Source organism: Numenius arquata, chromosome 3 (assembly GCF_964106895.1).
Source record: "Numenius arquata chromosome 3, bNumArq3.hap1.1, whole genome shotgun sequence".
NCBI lineage: Eukaryota > Metazoa > Chordata > Aves > Charadriiformes > Scolopacidae > Numenius > Numenius arquata.
Window position 1 is genome coordinate 16,575,334 of NC_133578.1, and position 24,789 is coordinate 16,600,122.

At 37.5% G+C, this 24,789-nt stretch overlaps 1 protein-coding gene across 1 annotated transcript in view; it reads right to left on the bottom strand.

Annotated features, from left to right (window-relative positions):
- Nucleotides 1–182: 182 nt before the first annotated feature.
- Nucleotides 183–24,789, bottom strand: part of MAP3K2 (mitogen-activated protein kinase kinase kinase 2) — a 34,505-nt gene continuing 9,898 nt past the window's right edge. Inside the window, exons 7-16 of the mRNA XM_074145690.1 lie at nucleotides 24,578–24,708; nucleotides 21,414–21,493; nucleotides 19,461–19,528; nucleotides 16,387–16,482; nucleotides 13,719–13,925; nucleotides 12,795–12,943; nucleotides 10,950–11,081; nucleotides 9,459–9,588; nucleotides 8,270–8,447; nucleotides 183–6,466 (exon numbers count right to left, since the gene is read on the bottom strand). Of these exons, the coding sequence (XP_074001791.1) occupies nucleotides 6,241–6,466; nucleotides 8,270–8,447; nucleotides 9,459–9,588; nucleotides 10,950–11,081; nucleotides 12,795–12,943; nucleotides 13,719–13,925; nucleotides 16,387–16,482; nucleotides 19,461–19,528; nucleotides 21,414–21,493; nucleotides 24,578–24,708 (1,397 nt within the window). The 3' untranslated portion in view covers nucleotides 183–6,240. The remainder of the gene's footprint in view (nucleotides 6,467–8,269; nucleotides 8,448–9,458; nucleotides 9,589–10,949; nucleotides 11,082–12,794; nucleotides 12,944–13,718; nucleotides 13,926–16,386; nucleotides 16,483–19,460; nucleotides 19,529–21,413; nucleotides 21,494–24,577; nucleotides 24,709–24,789) is intronic.

The following is a 24,789-nucleotide window of genomic DNA, read 5'->3' on the forward strand; positions in this document are numbered from 1 at the left end:
ATTCTCATACGCCCGTCGACAGTTGGTCAGAGTAGTAAATCAGTGTACAAATTAAATAGTTCCAAAAATGTGCAAAAAAGTCAACGTTGATAGAAAAAAACACCTTTGTGTACATACATTACAAACTGTGCCCAGCATTCAACTGAGAGTAAAAACATTTACAGTGAGAAACCGATAGATTAAATAGAGAATTTAATGGCTACGTAAAAATGTACATTAGATCGAGAGGAAATTTACAAATTTTTATTCATAGCTTCATGAAAACTAAAAGCCTACGTTCGATCCATCTAAGTCTCCTGCACGTATTTACAGTGATAGCTCCATCGTACGACTCCTGCGAGGTCTGAGATGACAGACACGATGCTTTCGGAAACCGCTCCGATTTTGGGATGACACCACCTTTTTCTTTTTTTTTTAACTGCTATTAACGAGAAACGAACGCCAGGGAGCCCAGCGGCTAACGCCTGATCGGAAAAGAAAATGCAATCCTTGGGTTTAAATCCACATTGTACAAGCGCTGGGGAAAAGGATCATCTGGTTTTGGGGCAAAAGACATGAAAAACCTCTGAATTATTTCCCATGAATATCCACCGTGGAGGGCGCGTTCCTTTTCCTTCTCTCCGGACGGAAGCCCCCGACCTCCAGGCCCCGTCGTTAGACTCGGTGTAAGGGCTGAATCACGAGATACAATTTTTAATGTGTTTTAATCCAGTTCCTCTCCCTTTTAAAGTTAAGCCTATGAAAACTAAGACCGAGCCAAAGCATCGGTGGCTTTGAAACGTGAGAAGCTTCATTCCCCCCATCCCATCTACCCCTCAAATAGGTCCGTGTACGTAATTGCTAGGGAGAGCCCAGGGGCTGCTCCGGCCGGCGGGGAGCTGCGGTGCCCTGGGTTCAAGCCACGGGGCCCCCCGTAATAAAGCTGTACGTGAACTCCCACCTTATACAGGAGCTATCGGTGGCCACCATCGATAGTATTTAACAGTATTTAAGTTATGCCAACCAGAAAGAACAAAAATAAACCGTGCAGGCCAAGTGAGGGAAATGAAAAGAGAAAGGGGCTCCTTCGCTTCTGATCGAGGGTTTTGATTCAGAAGCCGCGGGTCAGTAGCAACTCTGCCTGCCCCCTCCGGTGCGCCTTCGCGGCTCCTCGACACCCCTGTCACTGCGGGTGACGTTTGGCTGTCACGTCACCGATTCCCAGCAGCTTTGAAATGCTCCTACTATGGCGCACCGAGCAGACCTGGTCACAAATCTACTTGTCTTCAACGGCGTTCCTTACATGTCCCAAAGCTCAAACCCGGCTATAAAAGTCACCAGGTTTAGTCACCAACCTTACGCATCGATTTTAGAATGACAACAGCAAGATTAAGTTAAAAAGAGTTTTAAAAAGCAACCTCTTCATTTTAATGCTGGCATGAATTTTGCACACCAAAACAGCAACTATCAACACCCAAATCTCTTAACTATGGGCAGTTCCTATCACTTTTCACTAGTACCTGCTTTACTCGGTTAGCGATAGCTTACTGATGGGTATATATGCATCTAGAAGTAACAGTACTAATCCATGAAACGTCACTTTTGGCTATACGTATATGGGGATAGAAAAGCTTTGGTAATTGTATGTGATTTCACACTGCAGACTTGCCATTAACACAAGACAGCAAGTTACCAGCAAGAAGAAAACGATACTGGAGGTAATACTTCTGCCTCTCCAGAAACACCGTAGGGACTTACATTCAAGCACACAAATTATGCTTCTCTATAAAGCGGGACGAAGACTTTCAAGATTAAAAAAAAAAAAAAACAAAAAACCAAAAAGGTAAGAAATCGGTTACAAATAACTGTAGGTCTGACCAATTTGCTCACGTCTCTGAAGCCGCAGCTCGACACTGCTCTGCGCTGCCGAAGGAAAGGGCTGCTGCGCTGCGCTGTACCCAGGGGTGCTACGGGGCTCTCAGTCAGGACAACGGCGGGGTTAGGGTTATCCAAAAGGCACAGGAAAGAATTGAACGGGCACGACGCTTCACTGAGAAATCTCTTCGTTTGCTCAGACTCATGACACCTTCCTCTGTACTGGAAGCAAACAGCTTGTCACACAGGACCGTGTTCGCAGATGTACCAACTCTCATTTCAAGCGCGTTAAGAACTCTGCCGCCGTCTCCACGGTGAACGCAGAGGCCAGTACCCAGAGCCAGGAGGCTACAGCTCGACTCCAACAGTCCATTTTATTTTCTGAGAGTGCAGAAAAGTCCTTTTTCTGGTACGTGCATCAGCGTACAATCTCCAAAATACACCACCTGTATTAGCGCAGGAAACCCTCAGGAAGTGCTCCAAAAATCACTTTTTAAAATTCTGAATTTAAACGCCTGCTGCAGGTTATAACTAAACGCAGCTGGGCGAATTCTGGTTTGGACACTGAAAAAAACCCCCATAACTCTACGACTGCTCAGGTGACATGGAATTGTATGATGTATTTCAATACGATGTTCAAATATGAATAAAATTAAGGCATACAGATAAAAAGGCACTAGCTAAAAAAAAGCCAACTTTTCATTTTGTTATACTGAAAGGACCATTTAGCCACAAATCAAATTGCAAAGCAAGTTAAAATTTTAAGACTATATTTAAACGGTCAAGAAAAAAATCTGTGTAGATTTTGATTTGCAATGATTAGATCCATACCTTTTTAAGTCCTCGCATGGGTATTTCTATCACCCAAATTAAAAATCAACAACTTGCTCTAACACAACTGAAACTTTCAGTCGTGCTCCAACAGGACTGTTAGTTACACCAGCAAAACCATACGACAGAAGTAGCTTAATTTTTGTTACTTAATATGCGCAACAGGCATTGCAAAGTAGTAAAATTCATTAGCGGTAAGTCTTTTGAAAATACGCATACTCACTGTGAACCTCAATTTTATTTTTTGAGAGCAGAGCTTCATCGGCGCATTTACAGGAAAGCAAAAGGACCTTGCAACAGTATTGCTTTCCTTGGCACTTTTCTAGCAATTGGATTCAACAATTAAGACTAATTCATGATTCTAAAATGCTGGTATCTCTGTTAGTAAGATACGAGAAGCTGCGAGCAGGGATCTCGGCTCTGCAACCCTCCTCTGATGGAGTTTTAAACACACAATTCCATGTGCCCTCTCAAGTCCTAGACCTGGGGTTTGTTCGTTATCCCTCCAGCTGTCAATACCAGTGCTTTACAGATGTTGTGCAGAGGGGTACTGCGCCATTTACTGTGGTTTCTTTTACTGCATTACCCCAATAGGGGATAAATATTAACTAACCTTTTGGTAAAAGCCTGATTTAGCACCGTAATTCTTTCTAGCTCAAAACATTTACGCTAATAAGCATCTAATTTACTTCTAAGTCAGCAGACAAATTCTCCATAGGGTGAAAAAAACCCAACCAACCACCTCAAGCCTCATCTTGGTTAAATTAATAAAATTTCACTAGAATCACTTGAGCTGGCAAATGTTATCTTCGTTTAAGAAGCACCGTCTTTACGTTGGCAGCTTTCCGATATGTCCAGGAAATTAAGGAAAATGCATTCTGCAAATTCTTCTTTTCCTGGCTCCAAAATGCTTACCGTTGTCATGACTGAATGCCGTTGTTTTAGAAAAGGCACAAAAGCAGCAAACTTGATTATTCAGTAATTAAAAATCACAATGAGGAAGTGCTACTGCAATATACATGAGCCAGCACTGTCTCCCGAAAAGGACACATTATAAGAAAACAAGATCCTGAAAATTTTCAAGCTTCAGAGAGTGCAGTTTCTTTTTAGAATATTATATTTAAGTGTTACGAATGCTACAGATAAATCTGGTTACATTTTCCCTTTTATGTCCTTTTTTGGTAATATAAAATTTCCTTACCTTTTCAGATATCACTGTCCACTACTGATTTTTATATACATTTTCACCTTGGTTTTAGTACCTTCTTAATCTGTTTGAAATCAATCATTTAAATTATATGATCTTTAAATTACTTAAGTAAACTATTAGGCTTTACATTAAACTCCCCATCCCTGCTGTCACTAAATTTTGCTTATAAAGCAAAGGTCCTTTATAGCAGAGTACGTACCATTCCTTCTTAAAAGGCTGCTTTCATAGCTTTTTTCTAGTGACAAAGAACAAAAAAAAAAGTCAGTAGAAGCTGACTTTCCTTTCAGCCTTCCAAACCTCCCTGGTCTGACTAGTTCTTCCCATGCTCAGAAAACCTTGCAGAGTTGTGTACCCTGACTGAGAAAATTATAAGCTGGGTAAAACACTCACATAAACCGAAGAAGCCACCGCTCTCAGTCTCAGGAGAGAGGGCCTCAAAAAAAAAAAAAAATCGTTCTTGCCCCACTACAGGTAAAGTGATTAGGATAGATCCATGCTCCTGCTTACGCTCTTGTACAAAATTTGGAAGTTAGCAGAATAAATTCAGACATCTCACAAGTGAATTGCCATGGGAGGGGGTAAGCTTATTGTTTTATCTCCATGCACTTCATAATTCTGATAGTCCTCCAAAGATGCAAAACAGCCTTGTCAGAGCAGACAAGGTTCTCAGTACCAGTCCGCTCTGCCTTTCCAAAACAACAAAAGCAAGCAGTGAATCATCCAAACCAGGATCCATTATTTCAGTTCTGTAGTCCAATAGTTTATTTCCAAATGCCCTTTTAAATTATTTATGTTGTGTTCTTCCACAAAAATATGAAAGTTTGACTTTTCTGTTGTGAAAAGTCAAGTTATTCCCTACACCTGATCAGTACCTGGACTTCTCAGCTGAGAAGCAGTATTGCAGACTTTTATTTTTCTTCTTTTATTATACTCTTTCAGAAATGGAGAAAGTGATTAACGTATGTTTTATGACAGTTGGAAATCTGACAAACAGCAATCAACCGGATTATCAGGCTGGGGTAATCATGCTCATGTTATCTGATATCTGGCTGTCTTTGCGCTTTTGGCCTATTCTATACAATCTTTTGTGCTGTGCCTCCTTGTTCACGTGGATTCATCATCGCTACCTTATTAAAAATATAACTGGAGTCTTATCTTTCCCAGTGACTTATTCCTGGTGTTAAAAGATGTTTAACTTTATTTCAGGAATTTTCAACACATCCTAGATGACAGAACTGTGTTACTAAAACAATTTTTTTGGGGGTGCATAATGGGAAGAATTTTATATTATTCAGGCACTTGATGTTGACATACATTCCATCCTAGCGCCTCTTGACAGCTTTGAAAACATTTCTTATAGCTCATTCTGAATCAAGTAACTCATATACTGCACAGGGATTAGTCGCTCCCCTTCCCCTCCAGCCATTCATGGGATTGTGGAGGAGAACTGACTCTCAACATCGCTATTTTTTTCTTATCTAAGATAACTATCTTCCTCCAAGCTTGTGCAACAGAGGTTCTCTTTGGCAGATACAGCAGGAGGCGCTCTCCTAACTATTTACATCCATCAGCTGACCCTTGTCTAGTATGGAAATTTTCCCCTTGCAGTACAGTAGTTCCTAGGAGTCTGGGTCCATAATCTGTTTACCTGTAATTATTTTCCTACTAAGATAATACAAGAATTCTACACCAAAGCCTCTAACTAGTACATCAGAGTTGAGTTCTTTTTTGTGTTTTTTTTTTCTTTTGGTCACATAGAAGTACCGGTTAGATGCGCTGCTGTACAAAGAGTTCCAAGTTCTTCCAGCTTTACCGTTAACTCTCAGAACTGCATGTTCCAGCTTAAACTGTAAAATCCAGAAACTGATTAAAACGCTAATATATAATAAGAACTTAGAACTCTCTGCCACAAGTACCTACAATATAAAGAAGAATCACAAAGAAGTAACCTTCTTGTCCTTTAGCTGCATGTCTATTTTTCCCTGCACCCTGAGTCAGTCAGCGGTGTCAGAAAAAGTCACACAGTTCCTGACTGTCCAAGCATTTGTCTTTTTTTTTTTTCCCCTTTAAATAAGGAACAAATATGTACTAAAGTGCTTTATCTACATGAACCACATCAGTACATTATAGAAACAAAAAGTTCTAGTCCTGGTGGGAGCGGGGGGAGAGAAGATTCTCATTTTAGATACAAAATTTAGATTGTTTACAATCTAAGTGAAACAAATATTCAAGAGAATATTCTCTCTCTTGTCTTTTTTTTCTCCTTTTTTTGTAAAAAATAAAAATAAAAGTGCAGTCAAATAGAAAATAAATGCAGTAGACGCAAGCTGAGTTGAGGCAGGCTGTTAGTGATAGTGTGCAAACGTGTGTCTTAGCAGTTCATCTGCAAATGGTCGCAGCTTGGCCTCGATAAAAATCCGTTTCAAGAAATCCCGAGCATGGTCGGAGACATGAGGTGGTAGCTGGGGGTTGGTTGGCTGAGTGGCAATTTTAAAGATGGCAGCCATTGCTTCGAACTCTGCCCAGGGGGGCTTCTCAGTGAGCATTTCTACCACTGTACAACCTACGCTCCTGAAACAGAGGCAGAAGTGAAACAGCAGGTTACAACCGAGTCATGCCCTTCCAGGAAAACAAGAAATAGCAGAGAGCGACCAAAATACCACAGATAAGTAGTGTCTGCTTAACTCTACAGAGAAACTTCAGCAGAAAACGTGTTTAAAGAATTGCATGTACAGCTCTATGCTTTATCTCAAAGTTACACAAATCACTGCCTGCATCTTCACTTTATTACTTCACTTTTTGGGGCCAAAAGCTATGACCTCAGTGAAGAGCTAATTAGGTATTTATCCAGGCAATACCAACCGCGTCATGGCCGTGCCGTGATTCAGCGCTCAGGATTGACACAGGCCCCGAGCGCTGCACAACCCCCGAACCCCAGCTCTTCAGACACCGGCAGGATGTGAATGCCCTTGAAAGCTTTCTTGCTCATTAAGGCCTAATGGAAAGGCAAAGCACCAGGAATGTTCTGAGTCCACTGAGTTATTGCTAGCTCATTAGAAATGCACAAGTTATCATCAGTGAATAACGTGCAAACATAACACGGCAGCTGAAAAGTTTAAAACCATACTTCAGTGGCACCTTCCTCTTATTTTCCTCTAAAAATATACTTAGATTGCCAAACAAAATTTTAAGATACTAAACAATCTTTGTATATAAAGCTTATGTTTAAAGGATTTAAGAAGGGCATATGTATGGCCAGAAAAACCTTGTTCTGTAAGTCTTGCAAGATCAGTCTCTTCCAATAACAAGCCTTCCAATAAAATGAACAGACTAGAAAAATTTCCCAATTTTCCAGAAGTTTTATGGTTTTTCAAAATGCTTGCAAGAAGTTTTATGGTTAGACAGAGGCACGTTTCTTTACACAATAAGATTTTACTGACTGACATAAGTCAAACCAGTAATTTTTATTTTTAACCAGAATTTTCTCCATCAAAAAACATGTATTGGCCTTGGTACAAATACTTCAAAGTTGAACAAGTCAACTGCCTGAAATCTATAAGGCTGTTCTATTATTCATGTATAGCAGAATAATTACTAAGTGATCTGAAGTAGCCTAAAATAATTTCCCTAACATTATAAGTATTGCCATTGGTTGGATGCAACGTGGTTCCTTTTTAAACACTTAAAGTGTTACTATTCCTGCGTATCTACTGTTGCCTACCCTATTGTTCTGTGTGCTCACAGATCACCTGCAGTGAAAGGAGTCTAATCACTAAAATCATCTGTGCGTTGGGCTGGAGCTATGTTAGACTATGTCGTATTACACAACGTAACACAAACATTCATTTTTGAAATCTACCTTTCCCTCTTAATTCTTAAATATTTAATAACAACTTAAACCAAATTATTGTTTTATACCTCCCATTTAAATCTGGCTAATTCATTCTTATGTGCTTATCTTTTCTAGGACCAGCATTTAATTTTCTGCCTTACATCAAAGGCATTTCAGGGATAGATTTTCATTACAGGACATTGACTTAACTGACACTTCAAAGCTTTCCATGTTCTTTCACCCAGTACCTCTCCAGGATTTACAAAGAGTCTGGTAATCCTAACTTCATGTAAGGCCAGTTTTAAAGGATACTCTTATGATCCCTAAATCAACGGGCTGAGGAATTGTCAAATGAAAGATTCCCAAATTTCAGTGTTACACTCTCCAAATACAACTGTCAGTGCTCACTCCTGCCACCTTCTTTGGCTTAAACCCCAGAATTAATCACTCCAACTTCAGACAACAAACACACTCTGTTGAAAAAGAGCCCATTCTGACATAACACCTTTCAGTAGAGAAGTTGGTGGGTTTTTTTAACATACCAGATATCTGCTTTTCTTCCGTACCCTTCTCCACTAATAACTTCTGGACTCATCCAGTATGGAGTTCCTGTGACAGACTTCATTCCTGTTCCAGAGAGACATATCGTCTGCAGTCGTTTGCTGGCACCAAAGTCACCGAGCTTCACATTGCCTGCTGAGTCTCGCAGAATATTTGCTCCTGGAAGGAAGGGAACATAACGTTAAATTTATGAAAGGCCTGTTAACATTTTGGGATGGAAAATGGTAACAAAAGTTTGGATTCAGTGATACAATGCAAGATCAGTCTAGTATTTTAAGCCAGGGAACTTACTTTCTCTGCTCATTCCTATACTTTATTCCAATGTTCAGAAAATAATGAATTGAACACACTGGTTTGCATCCTAAGCCTTTTCTGGGAAGTCCCAGACACTTTGTAAAACCTTCCTGACAAAATAAAGAATGTGCCATACAAAGGAAATAAAAAGAAATGGGAAAGAAGCTTCCCCACAACTGGAAATGTCTTCATATTGTATTAAAGCAAAATCTGAAACTGTGTTAGATTTGTTCAAGACACTTATCTGCATAAGCACATATAAATTTACTATGATATCTCAATTTTTTTGGAACAAAACACTACTGATACAAAACAGCAGGAAAATTGTGAAAGTTCTAGGGAATACAACAGCGTTGTGTTCAACACACCTATTTTGCACATCACTATCTTCCTACATATTCGTAACTTGCTTATGCAGCAAAAAGTAAATATGTCCGTTTCCTAAGGCTTCCTGGCAGTACAACAGAAGAACTCTTGAGTCATTTGATCAGGAAAGTCACCTCTGCCAGTCATTTCTTGTACCAGTGAAGTGCTGTATTTTTTTTATGTAACTGATAGAAATAAAAATCCGTAAAAATAAACTTTCGAGTCATGGTGCTTTCCTCTGCACATCTATTTGTAACAACATCATCCTTTGATATATTCAAAACTATTACTACTACAACAAAATCAGAAAGAAATTTATCATGATTGTTTTGAAGAGAGAGACTACGGAAACATTTTCAGAAGTGTGATGCTTATTTTTTCTCCCTCCAGTTACATCAGTGACAGAAATAAATGACAGAAAGCCAACTTAATTACATTTTACCTCTTCACACAAGACTAGAAAAGAATTTGTAGTAAAGAGCACTGAACTGTGCACAGAACTATCATTACCTTTAATATCTCGATGGACAATCATATTACTGTGCAAATAGTGAACTCCTTCCAAAATCTGCCGCGTGTATTTACGAGTCACGTTCTCTGTGAGTGCTCCGTATGATTTCAATTGGTCTTTGATGGAACCCTATTGCAAACAAAGTATAAAACACTGTAACGTTTCTAGAATCACAAGGGGGCTAATAATACAGTTGAACTTCAGTGAAATTTATGCCTGAAATGTAGATGTTTAAAGTTGCAATACTTTTCTAGATTAACTTAAAAGCGCAGATATAATTTTACCTCCAGTGAGGAGAAAAACAAACTTTGACAAAAAAAGAGACTGGACAGAGAAGTCATATACTGAAAAGTTAATCACTTAACTTTAAAATTGCCAAGCAGCTGAATAGTTCCAGTGTGATGTCCAGAAAAAGAACAGTAGTATTTTCACTCAAACACCACTCTCAACTTTTTTGATGGTTAAATGGTGATACTCAACTTGGACAAAACACACGCCTTTTACCCTGGTTAGTTTATACTTGGGGCAAAACAATACGTTGTCAAAAAAACCCCACCAAATGCTAGAGGATGGTACTTTATGTTAAAATTAAGAGGTAAACAAATCAAGCAAGGCTTGTAATGACATTAAATCAAAAATTCATGGTTTTGTAACTATTTCTGTGTGACACAGAATTACAAACTGCTAAGATTACTTCTGTGACACTGTTCTCCAAATCTCAGAAAGATTCAACAAGGCCCCCAAAACAAAGCCCAGAATTCACATTAAAAAAAAAAAAATCCAAACAAAAAACCACAAACAAACAAAGCAAAAAGCCACCCACCACGAAAACGCCCCTCTCACCACTTTTCTTTGGAGTCTCACAGTAAAGTAGAATGCTCTAACTATTCAGAAATACAGAGCCTATGTTTTTATACAAGCACATTTTATTTAGCTCTGCTGACCCCACTTGGGTGAGAAAATGAAAATCTACAGTTTTCTGACCTTACAATATTTCTTAACAAAACAGCAGGAGCAGAAGAGCAGTTCAGCATGTACCTAAGCGCCACACCAAGCACCAAGATTATTTTCTGTATGCACTTAGTCTCACAAACATCTTAGCTATTTTCTGTTTTCCCAAAGTAATTGAGCAGTTGAGATAGTGACTACAAAACAGCACAAGCTGAAGCACAGCAAAAAGAAACATTAAAATTCAGAAAGATTCAAGAGTTTCCTAATGATAATATTGTCTTTTCAAAGACATTGCCAGACACTTCTTATGTCAAAACCAAACGCAAACACCTTTGGTATACACCACTAATTCTGAAAACCCAAACAAGCAATGGAGAAGACAGGCTCCTGTAAGCACTTGTCAGTAGCCATCTTTGGCTGCTGTTTTTAACCTGGACATGTCTTTAATATCTGTGAGCAGTTCTGCAAAAGCCATCTACTTGGGTGCTTGTCACATTGTATAGAAACGATGGTTGAAGTGGACCGGCTCTCTCACTTACCCCAGGCATATATTCCATGAATATAGAGAGTGTTCTTTCTGGAGGATCTCTCAAGAAGCCATAATACTGAACAATTCTTTCATGCAGCAGATTTTTCAGCAACTGAATCTCACATTCAAGTGCATTTACTTCCTAAAAGGAAAAAAAATCAGACAAGATTTACCATGCTTGATGTAGTAATAATAATGTTTGAATTTTTTTAAAGCAGGAGAGTATGTACATACTGAAAGGTTATGCAAACTAAGTAACACAATACTCCTGTAGCTCATGTCAACTTGATGCATTTTCATACAAGAAAATATCCCCATTAAACTGAGGGAAATAAAACCATGGTTTTTCTATAAATTGACTTTGGGATGATTTTTTTGTTATTACATTGTTTATCTCATTTGAAGTTACAGTTGTTTCAGACAACAGCAAATATGAGTATGTGTATGAAGTCAGTGATTATGCAACATGTCACAAGCCTCCAGTTGGGAAAAAAAAAAAAAAAATCTTTAAATCTTTGGAGTGGAATAATTAGCATTAATTCTTAACTTTTCCAGGATGACAGACTATACTTTTAAGAATGCCTTTAGGGACCGCTTAATATTGTAATAATGAAATACAGCAAAGAAAAACATTAAAACATACGGTGCTTTCTCTAGAGCGATCTGAAATACTAAAAATTTTGCAAACAGGAAGTCAGATATTTTGAAACGGACTGTACAGTAAGATGCTGGAAAAATACTAACCCATGAATTCAGACTTGACTGGATTCCAAATTTCACCTTTCACCAGAACTTACTTTTTATCCATTACAGACTATTACTGACACCCTCACACTCCTGAGTTTAGAAGGAAAACAGATTTTTTTAACACTGAGAGGAACACATTAGAAAATGCTATGGCAGGTGAGGTCACAAAACTGTTGCTACAGGAGAAACTGCAGTATTTTGTATTTAACATTTCCAACATCAGTTGTTCTGTTATGATTTAAAGAAGTAGCAACAACCACTACCAAGAAATCTACAGCTTTTTTGGCTTTTTACTTGATCCTCCTACGTGACTAGGAGCAGCAGCAGCAACAGGTAGCCACTCAATTCTGCAATCATGCTTATACCCACTCTCTGCCCAGCCTTGTTCCCCACAGTGTACAATGCAGTCCTAATGCAGGAAAGGTAATAATTCTTTTTCCATCCTGTAAAAAGCAGCAAGTACGGTTTGGGAAAAAACAACTAGAAGACTGTTGCTGGTTTTAAATAGTTTATCTCCTCAAGTGTCCAGTATATAAAGAAGGACAAGTTCAATTCCAGAGACAAAATAAACTGACAATGAAACTCTGGCTCTTCAGAGAGAAATACAGTGAATAACAGTAGCTAGCTTTGATCCCCAAAGTTAAAAAAAAAAAAAAAAAAATCCCCCGAAAAGATAAATAAAGATAAGAATCTCAAACTGTCTTCACAGACAAACAAAGTAGCCTTGAGGATTTATTTTCAGGAACACTTAAATTAGTATAGAATTTTCTGTTTATAAATGGAACTTGTTCTAACTCCTGTAAGTATAAATAATTATCTATTTCAGAGCACACTTCATAATGGATTGTTTAATTTTAGAGGCTGAAACTGCACCAAACTAAGTTATGTATGTTCACTGCATAAGGGTATGTCTGAAAATTAAAAAATGGGATGTAGCATTAAAATCAGGTATCCAAGCTAATTCTGAAGTACTAACAAAACAGGATTACATAAAAAACACAACACGTTTTAAAACATCATCCTTGTCAAGTAAAGGAACGTTAGTCTAGTCTAGAACACACCACTTCAGCAGAAGCCCTTTACAAACTCTCTCTTTGGTACCACTTACCTTGCTGGTTTCTGGACTATCAGGATCAAACTGAACTTGTTTAACAGCCAGTTCTCTTCCGGTATCAGCGTCATAACACAGATATACTCTGCCAAATGCACCTTGACCCAGCAGTTTACCAAGCCTCCAGTTAGTTGGAGCTCGTGGTGCTGAAAATATAAGTATGTTTTGGTTTTCAAATGAGCTTGTTATTCAGCTGATTGAGGAAAAACTGGAATACACAGAAAATAATTTTTTAAAAGACTACATTTTTCAACAACAGAGATTGTGTGTCCTAAACCTCCCCATTATAAGTTACAAAGATCAATGACACTTCCTGTAAAATGGAAAACGTGAACTACATAAATTTATTCACAAAATAATTTGTGGTAGAGGTAGATGTAATTAAAACAACTAATTGTTGGAATAACTAATAGAGGCAGACATAATTAAAACAACACTAATCTGAAAAGCAGAAAAAGCATGTTAAACTTAGTAACATTTTTTTAAAAATTGAGGCATAATTCAAATTGAAGCTACTGAAATCATCACAAAGTGTATTTGCTCCTGAAATACCACCACACATATGAAACAGTACCACTTGACATCTACAATTTATCAGAAAACTTGACCGTCTGCAAAAATAAATATTTAATACAACCTACATAACCCTACTCAGGTCCTTAAGAGTCTAACAAATCAGCACAAATATTTTTACAGTGTTTTGTAATCACAGATACAAATTCCGTGTGAAAATCTACATGAAGGTTGGCACCATAAGCAATGAAAAAACTGATGAGCATACAGTCTTGACTTTTTCCTATTAGAGACACAAAAAACATATTATTCAATTGCATGTATTTTGATGACACACTTAGTTTTGACATGATATACTAGAAAGGTAAGAGAGTTTTACAGTGGAGTTCACGAAATGCCTGAACTTACAGCGACTGGGTGGGCTGATGTCCATGACTGACAAGGTAGGATTGTCTATGTCGCTTCCTCTCCTCCTCATTCGGTTATCTTCATATTCTGGCGTAAAGACGCTGCTTCCGCTACTGGTGCTCAGCGAGTGATCGGTGGGACTGAAACTAACTGGTGATCGGAAGCTGTTCCCCTGAGTCCTTCTGGCTCTTGGAAAAGTTTTACGACCTTCAACGATATACAAAGAATACTATGTTACACTACGAAAAATACTGCTGTGCCATGTGTGTATGCAAATACTTTACGAATTCCACATAATGTAGCTTAAATCTTCCACAGTGTATGATACGATAAAACAATCATGAAATTTACAGGTTTAATTTTCCACCTAGAAGAAAACAAACATTCACCACAGATGTATGTAAGGATTAGACTGACATCTTCATCCTGTAAACTAATAAGACCTGAATGCAGAGAAAGACCTACGCATGGAATCAACAGGAAGACCACAAAAAATATTAAAAAAAAAAAAAATAACAAACAATGCATAATTCAGATGGCTACAGCCTTCGACTGAAAAAAAAAAGAAAAAAGGCACTGATCTTCAAAAAGTTTAATTACAAGCAGATGACTAACACACATCATGTTAATATATTTAGATAACACAGAACATTTTTAGGTCAGCACAGCTTGATGAAGTTTCATCCTACAGAACTCATAGAAATAGCTGAAGGAGCCTCCAGTTCATTAGGTGTTACACTGGAGAAGGAGTTCCCAGGGGACTGAAGGAGGTAAATAAATCATCTTGGAAAAAGTGGACTCAGATTTATATACTAGTCTGGCCAATTTAAATTCCAAGAAAGATATGCAAAGAAAATATTAAGCAGTTTTAAAAACTACTCAGAAGATAAGGTGATAAACCAGCCATAACTGGTTTGCCACATGTAGCTAATCCAAATTCTCCATTTCATTGGGACGTTCTCATAAAGTGACTAGTGGAGCGTAGCATACATCAGCTCACTATGTAGAGTAAGCCCAAGACAGATTCAGAGCAGTTACCAGTGATTTCTCATCAAAGGGGAGGATAATTTAAGCAGACACCCACAGCAGTTCACCTTCAGTCCACTTCCATACACTATTTTAACTGATGGAACATAATATACTGAAATATTGCAGATGACATCAAATCAAGTGTGGCTGGAAGTCCATTTAAAGATAAAACTCAAAATTCACAATGATATTATTAAGTTGGAGATGATTCAGAAATCAACAAGATGAAATTCATCAAGGAAGTACAATCTACATACTTAAAGGGAAATCAAATGCAGAAACCACAAAGTGTAAAGTAATTGGTTGGCTAAAAGTTGTGTAGAAAAGGATATAGGAACTGTAACAGACCACAGACTGAAAAGCAGTCAGCACAGTGCCTATGAAAATAAGTAAAGTGTCATTCTGGAATCTATTAACAAGACTGTTACATACTGAGCTGTGGTTATATCCTACGTTATACATAAAGTGGCCATGGGAAAAGCCTTAGCTAGGGTACTCTACCGAGTTTTGGCCACTATAAGAATAGAGAAGAGACCAGAAAAAAAACCACAAAAAATCCTGAGACTTGCAAAAATATTTGAGGTTATCTTTAAGGTTTGAAAGAAAAAAATTAAAGAGAGATAACACTACATCAGACACAATCTGTTTTATGTGGACAGTGACAAATTTTTCACTGTGTTAAAATGGAGTAACTAGTTACTAGTTTCATTTACAGGAAAAATTATTTAGAAGACAAAGAAAGGTAAGTTATAATATAAACTACTTTTGAAGTTAGTTACGTAAAGAAAAGGAGTTTCTCTTCTCTTAAAGTCAATTTAGAGTTTACTTAAAATTCCGTGTGACAGATCTTTGCCTCTTTAATCTTGCCTTAAAGCAAGGAACTGGACTGAAGCTGCCTTGCAATCCTTCAATTTGGCATTTCTGTGATTTCTCTAACAGAGTTCCATTTATTGCTGTGCTCATTCCACAGTGCAAATGAAGCCATCTGGTCTTTGGAGAAGTTTCTTCCTAACACTTCTCAACCAGTGCTTGACACATCCTCAAGTCAGACAATGCTTCAGCTGCTCCTCTTTCCTTCCTTTGGAAATTTAACCTGTTTAATTTACATCAATGTTATTACTGTGCAAATCTGTTTTGTGGCCACATCAGCAGGTGCTGTCTTGCATTCCAAGAATTGACTTGACCAGCTAATTGTTAATTCTCAGTTTAAATCACTGTTCTTCAATTTTACTTACTCTTTTAATCTGAGAAACTGTTCTTAGGAACTCCACTGTATTTAGGGTTTTTTTAAGCAAAACAAGAAATTACAAACTGACATACCTACTTGGGATAGAAAAGGGTCACAAATGTCAAAAGATTACACTGGATGACTCATGCGAGGCCAGTCAGAGAGATAGAGAACAATTTCAGAGCTGTGCTCACGAGTCATGAATTCTGTAACCGTACTAGAGGTAAGACTGCTCAGCAACTCTATCAATCATTAGAAATTTAGCAACTGAGTTTGGGGAAAAAATTTAAGCTTTCAATTTCATCAATATTTTAATTCATAAAGATTTCACAATCTAAATATTCTTCTTCACTTTTTAACAAAGAGAAAAATATATTGATAAAGTAGAACTCTTGCAGTATTCACACTTACCATCATTGTAGTCTTGTTGATGATATGAAATATGGTATCTTCGGGGATAAGTCCCCCCCTTTCCAAATTTCTCAAATATTGGGATATCATACTCCACTAGAAAATAAAAATATGCATTTCAAAATTTAAAATGTGACAAAAGCATATTTAATTAATCAGTTTAGTACTATGAACTCAAACATAGGGGAATGTATCAGTGGATATGCTTCAAGTTGAAGCATCAGAGCAAAAAAGTTAATAGAACAAAAGCCACAAATCTAACAAATCACAAGAACTAAAAGGACATTCAGACAAAAATTCCAAAGGATCAAGAACTCAATAGCTCAAGTGGTTTGTAACCTCTTGCTTAAAAGAATGTCAGAGGACTGGCCATGTCTGATTACTTCAGTTTTAAAAACAAGTTCTAGAGGAATTCTGGGAAACTACAGTTCACCAGGCAAATTGGCAGAAACTGTTACGAAGAATAAAATTTAAAGATGCATAAATATGAAAAATTGGCAAATGAGTCAACACAGCTTGAATTACTAGAACACATTCAATAGGTCCTCTTTTAAAAATTATTAAAGAAGAAAAGTATTCATAAGATAAAGGGAAAAGTCCCTCATGCATAAATAATTGGATAGAAGATAAGTACGTAAGATCGGAGTAAATGGTCAACAGTTCCATGGGAATCTGAGCTACAACTCAGGCAGTTTAATTATGCATGAATTCTCTGGACAGAACAATGAATAGTGAGGTGACAAAATCATTTGGAGAAATAAAGCCAACAGAAGAATTACAAAAAGCCATTAAGAGTCTACGTGACTGGATGTTAAAATGGCAGATGAAATTCCATGTAGACTACCGTAAAGGACTGTGATAGAAAGTTCTAATAAAGCAGCAGCTGAACTCTCTGTATTGGCTAAGAAGCAAATTAAATGCTATAAATCATTGCGATACACCGAACAAAGTTTTAGCCTACTCCATTTCCAAGGATTTAGTAAAATTGGAAAAGATTTAGAAGTACAGAGATGATCAAAGATACAAAACTGCTTCTCCATAAGGAACAGAGGCCTCTATAGACTAGAAAACAACAGCTCAAGGGGAGACAGAGGCCTATGAAAAAAAAAATACTAAAAAAAACCCCAACCACAAAAGGCATACTTCATAAAACACAGTAAGCTACACAACTTCTTGTCACAACATTGTTGATACTGAACTACACACAACTGTTGATACTGAAAAAGTTTATACAAGTTGAAATACAGACTAGAAAAATTTGTGGAAGGAACAGAAATAATCGATCAAATCACAGAAAAGCTTCTGGCATTTGCAGAACCCTTAAGCCATACACGACTAGGAATATATTCTGAGGAAGGAATGTACACACTCCTCTATACAAGCTGGGTACTGGTTTTGGCAGGAGAAGAGACTAGATCAGATGGACGTTTTTTCTGACTCTATATACCATTCTGGTTTTGTTAAACATCAGATTAGGAGAGTAAAGATTGAATACGGAATTAATGATTGTTGTCTATCCCACTGTTAAAATACCAGAGTATCCCACAGGAAAAAAAAGAGAAAAAATATTGCAAGATCATCTTATCAGAAAAGTAATTGTAATAAACAAACACAACTAGATTAGTTTGCCTTTGGTAATCTTAAATTTTGACATTTCCAACGTTTTTGGTATTTATCACTGCCACCTAAATGCTTCTTAGACATAGTGTTAGTTTTATATAGAAGTGGTGCAATCTATTAAGCACTCTAGAATCCTTAAAACACACCATCACACAGTTATCTGGATAAAGCTTCATAAACAAAATAAAAAGAAGTCTTAAAGTATATAATAGACAAAAACCACAAAACACCCCAGATTCACTGGAAGCTTAATTATTCTTCAACAGCAAAATTCTGTAGCAAGGCATGTCCATGAGAGAGACCACAAAGCGCTTTCAGTGTTACCCGTTGCACTTTGTATCCTGAACTGAGCATGACAATTTGGATTCAAGCCAGAGTACTATAAGAAAACATTAGTGGTGATGATTAATTTATAGGCACAGCACACAGTTCTCCTTCATCCTTTCTCTTTGCATTGCTTTCAATTACAGAAGTCACGAGCACTTCAAAGTGATCTTCATTTCACATAGGAGAAAATGAAGGCTCCGTGTACTGGTTTTGGCTGAGATAATTTTCTTCATAATAGCTCCTATGGTGCTATGTTTTGGATTTGTGATCAAACCAGTGTTGATAACATAGGGATGTTTTAGTTATTGCTGAACAGTGTTTACATTTTATGGAGGCTTTTTTTGTTCCTCACACTGCCCCATCAGCAAGTAGGCTGGGGGTGCACAAGTTGGGAAGGGACACAGCTGGGACAGCTGACCCCAACTGACCACAGGGATATCCCATACCGTAAGAGGTTGTGCTGAGCAATAAAGCTGGAAGAAAGGAGGAGGAAGGCAGGATGTTCGGAGTTACAGCGTTTGTCTTCCCAGGTAACCATTAGGTGTGATGAAGTCCTGCTTCCCTGGAAATGGCTAAACCTCTTGCCTGCTGACAAGAAGTACTGAACAAATTCCTTACTTTGCTTTACTTGCACGTGCAGCTTTTGCTTTACCTATTAAACTGTCTTTAGCTCAGCTCCTGAGTTTTCTCACTTTCACCATTCCGATTCTCTTCCCCATCCCGCTGTGGGGGAGTGAGCAAGCAGCTGTGTTAAACCACAACACTCCAACATTAAATAAATTAATCAAGGTTATGCGCCAACTTAGAGATGGTCATTACAGCCCAGTTTAACGAACTGTTGTGTGCCCCTATCCACTGCATCATCTACTTTTTTCAGAGAAGCAGATGTGTTATACTACACAGACTATCAATGGTGTTGCACACAATAATCTAGAAGAAAATATTTGGAAGACCTTATAGTTCATTGTATTTTTTACTGTGTGCATTTGGATTGGATTTCGTTGGTTTGCCTTCTCCTACCACATTAAGTTTGTGTCATACAACACCTCTTCATGTGAGCTTCCCTTCTAAGCCCTATTATTTACAAGAGAAAGAGTATTGCTAGTACGTCCAGCGATTTTGCCTACCTGAGAATTCCTGATGATTATCTGGATAGCTCTGTGCTCTTGGCATCCGAGATCTGGGATAGTTGTCTCTGGAAGTATAAAAACATATAGCATCTAAAAACTGCTGTTAATCTTGTACTTAAACGTTTCATCTGTCTCACAATTCTTTATGACTGACAAAAATTTATTGCTATACAAGTTGCTGCACCTGTTATGTGGAACCTAGTTTTGAAAATCACATCTAATAGTTATCAATAAGAATTCAAGATCAGTAACAATGGAAAAGCTTGCTTATTGAGCTTAATGTAGTAAGAAAGCAACAGACTGTGTTAATGAGCAATGACATTAGTAAAAACATGAATTATCACAAGTAAAGCCACAAAGGAACACTGTTACGTTTAACACCTTTATAGCTAAACACAAAAGTTAATAGACTGGCAAAATATCTTATACAGCCTACAAAACTCTTGAGGAAATTTAACCAAAGAAACGTAGAACCTTTTAAGGTCTCAAAATATTTCCTCTTCTCTCCATGAAAGTCATAGGATTAAGAGAGTAATTTTATTGAGTTATAGAATGATGAAGAATTTTTTGGTTCTTATATGACCACGTTGTTTCTTACCTACAGTTGGTATATAACTCCCAGCCACCAAAAGGAATGGATGGGATTGCCAGTCAGAGCAACCGATTACAGAATATTTCCATAAACATACCAAAACAATGTCCTCCTTTTTCTGGTAAGAATTTCTCTAATGGGTAACAGAAGCTAAATGGAGACACAAAACCTACATCTTTGTAGGAAATATTTGAATGAAAAAAAAAAAAAAAAAAGGGAAAACAAACTTAAAAACAAGCCAAAAAAGTTTTGAAGAAACATTATAAGTCAAATTAGGATTTCTTTGTTTCCTCTTCTTCCACTCAACCCTACCCCACAAAAACCTAAAAATTTGGCAGTTTGGTAGAATTTCTATCCTATGCAGCTACATTAACCACTGTGTGCGTATAACCTAATCACAGTCCAACTACAAAACACTTTTTGTGTCTATTGTTTTCTTGCTTGTGAAATTTAACTCAAAAATTTGTTAGACCAAATGTATTTGTCTCCTCAAATCACGTATTCTCAAATGAAATGGTAGTATGGAATACGATAGCTCCGATTAATTAACACAGGCAATAATTTCCAACTTTTTACCTTTCTATCAATTAAATGAAATAGTTAGTTAGCAGGTTTATTTGTATAGCAGTTCCAAATAAACAAGTAGCCAATCTGTGCAACATAAGACCCGAGGTTATTTGCCTTAACAACCGTATGCCAAAAGGGAGTATGCTCTGGTTTACCTGGTGGCTGAGAAACTGTGGGCAGTGACCCTCTCAAACACATGAATCTCCTACCAGGTCAATCAGAACAGATCTCCAGACCCACCACAGGACACACTGCCTCGTGCTAACGGACAGGGTTAAACAAAGAAAAATAAGTGGGAAGTCTGTAATGGGAAAAAGGGGAGAGGAATGGAAAGTAATTGCAAAGAAACTGAGGGGATTGTCTGTTGAAGTCCTCTAATGATTCTATCCTCTTTCTTGAATTGGGTACCCTCTACTTTGGAAAAGAGAAGCTTGTTTCATGTAGCAGTACCAAAGAAATGTAAATTTGATGGGACAGCTCACTGTCAAGGAATATACTTCACACATGTGTAAGACTGGCAAAATTTAGCAAAAAACTTCAGTCCATTTTCGTAGGATCTGAAGTCTAAATTTTTGTGTTTCAAATGCAAATTATTAAAAAAACATTTACTTCGTTTTTCCATGCATTAGTAAGCAATTAAGTATCAATAAGCTTTTATAGATGTTCAATAACCTACAGAGGAATTTCTGGAAGAAGTTCAGAAATAGCTGTTGCTGGAGAGTTATTATATGTTACAACTGACATACTATGCAATCTAATAAAGACAAATAATGAATGTAAGTAATTTTTACCCATCTAAAGGGCTGTCAAGTGAGGGACAGCTTCCCGAGCCAGAGTTTTCAGGACTGCTCAGAGACAATGGATCCAGCATCTAATAAATAACAAACAGAGAAAGACCAACAAGTTCAAGTTTTTGGAATTTTTTTGGTTGCTTTGTTGTTGTTGTTTTTTTTTTTTAAATACTTGAAAGATTCTGCTTTGAAACACCTAATAAAAAAACTAAAACCAAACCAGAAATATTAATTACTAGAGAAAAAGTTAGCTGCCATAATTGAACCTTCATTGCATTCTGCAATCCTGAAAGGACTCCATCATTTTCTCACATCTAACTAGAATACAGTCAAGGTATTTAATCTCTATCACGCTTTGTACATAAGAAGTTGTACTGCTACATTCTTCCTGTACATGCCATTGTCTCTTAATATTACAGCAATATCTGCATAAGAGTAGCTTAACAGAATAACAAAAATAAGGCCTCTAAAGGATAAAAAGCTGAGACAGTTTAAAAAAAAAAAAGTGGATTTTGTTGTCATCACCGAAGGAAAAAAAATTTCAAATATGACAGACTTTAATGAATACAATTTATATAATCACTGTAGTGGCTTAACTTTGGCCAACGAGCAGTCACAGAAAACAGCTGAAATCAAGTACTATAAAAAGCTTTTAAACATTTATCTCCAGTTAGGACTCCAAGCAAGATTTTTAAATAGAACTGAAAAGAAAATGAAAGGAGAAAGTGAGAGAAAGCATAAAATTTAAAAACACTCTCCCTTTTCACCCAAACCAAAATCCTGTTTCAAATAAAATAAATTTTCATGTGAAACTGGAGTTTACAAAAACACCAAAGACCTATTATTTTTTTTCCTGAAATACTCCTGACGACCTAGTAATTGATGCTCATGAGCTGTGTCAAATCTGCCACGTATCAGTCTGAAGAAGTCATAAAGCTGACTATCTAGGCCAGATCAGTTACATAACGAAAATAGTCATCAACACTTTCTCTGCTTCTCAAATTCTAATCTGGAGAAAAAGATTGATAATCAAGAGCATCCTCTTGATTACCAGCTATTTCTGTTGGCTGACACTCGTTTTGTTTATCTCGCACTACCACCCTTAAAAGCCCGAAGTTTAACGACAGGCAAACATCACTCCCTTCTCTTTTGCAGTCGAACGATCTGAAATGCTTTACAGATTCATTTTTCAGAAGTGGAAACAGAAACTAAATGTTGAATTGTTGAATGTGACAATTTTACCAGCCGGCCTCTCAAAAACAGTGGAAAGCTCATCTGTTGTCTTAAAATGAGCTCCTTCCTAAAATGAAGGTTTTTTTGGTATATAATATAACTTCTACTATTTTCTATGAATTGGACACCAGTCTTTTTTGGTAAATGAAGCAGTTACCTCCCTGATTTTTATGGTCTGTGATCCATCTCAAAGGTCCTGAGCACATATTTTGCCAAGCACCGATCGAGGACTTACTCAGAAAGTGTCCAGAAAGTGAGTTTGCACTCTGAAAACTAAATTAACTTAAATGAACTTTGCATCGGGGAGCACAACATTTAGCACAGGTTCAGCAAATATAGTCCTCTTTTCTCATGCTGAACAGTGGGTCCTGAAAGGGAAAAAAGCCCATCTGCTGCCATACTAATTACCTCTATAATTTAGTGCAGTATGGTCCAACTGGCAGACCACGGGCGACTTCTATCCAAGTCATGAGCTCTTCTGTAGAGAAAGCTTGGGGTCTGCTGCAGAGCGTGAATAGCTGTGCTCAGGCAGATCAACAGGAGAGCAGAACAAAGCCCTCCACTCCCAAATCCCCTTCCTGTCTTTGTGGGGCAGGCTCTGACAAATGTAGGCAGCATGGTCAACATGCCAAGGTGATGCTGCAACTTAGGGGTAAGGAAGCAAACAGAGGTTGTGAGTTCCCAACACCCCAATCTAGCCCTTGAGGCTGCTGAGGTTGAACTAACCTGACTTTCTATGAAAGTAAAATTCCTGTATTTAAACCCTGTTGACACCTTATACAGCAATGTGTACATGACATGACATGTCATGTGTACATGACAGATGTTTCTTAAATACTCTGGAATGAAAGGACATCCTGGGCCTCAGAGATCACGTGTCTGTCTGCCCAGTCAGTGACCAAAAACGACTTTGCCCAGGCCAAAAGTAATCATTTCACTGAATGAACCCAGGCCTGGGCTGGATCTGAGCACGTGGCTGTGATAATGAATAGCACCCTGGTCTGGAAATTAGGAAATTCAGTCTCTATTCCCAGCTCAGTCATTAAAATTGTGCAACAAATTGCACAATCTCTTTGCCTCTATTTTTATTCTATCATCTGTCTCTCATTTAGTCAGCTCATAAAACCATTGCCTCTTGCCATTTGTGAATACAGTGCCAATGTCAACAAGAACTCGAAGTGATTCGGGTATACAGCATTATTTATTTTCTTCCTCCTTAAAATATCTCTTTCTCCATTGCCAATTCTGTGAGCCACTACATTCCTCCATCTTTTGTGCTGTTTTTAAGGGTAATCTTGATATTTAGACAGCAAGATTTTTATTCATGCTAAGTATGCTGATATCCCACACCAATAATGCAGGTGAATAAGGAGAATAAAATACCATACATTTGTGAACGTCACACAGAAATGTGACCGTGGAAAGTATTTCAGAGCCTATTTATACCGGGCCCATCGCCGCCTCCTTGCCTCTACCCCAACACAGTATCAACTCAGTCCAAATAATTCTGACAGATCCAAACTCTTCTTTAAAACCTCCTTTAATTACCTGGGAAAGTTGTAAAACTGGTCTTGCTTACATATTCTTCTCATTATAATAAAGGGCTTTGTGCTTTCTAATGTAGACATCTCTTGCTGTAATTTGTATCTATCACAACCTCACTCAACTATCATGGAAATTAAGAATATTATCTTCCTCCTTGTAGCAACATATTTAAATAATTGAAGAGACTTACAGAGAAAAAACAAGTTTTTTTTGTAGAACTTGTTTAGTTCTACAAGACTAACCAACCACAATTATTTTAACCTTCTCTCACAGATCGTGTTCTAGAGTTGTCATCTTCTTTTTAGCTGTTCTTTCTAACAATTCCATATCCTTCTTTCATAAATCAACCTAACAAAAACTTTAATTTTAATAAATCACACACATACCTGATCCATACTTTCTGGAATGAATTCACCCTCACTATTGATACTGGTGAAGGACCCATTTCGGGCCACCTGATGCAGCTCATCTGGAATGTATCCTGGGGGAGGTGAACTCCTATCACGGGTATTAGAACCTTTTGAAAGAAAAAAAAAAAAACAAAAAACACCAAAAAAAAAAGGTATAGTCAGAGTCTCTTCACTAACCCAGAATCCCG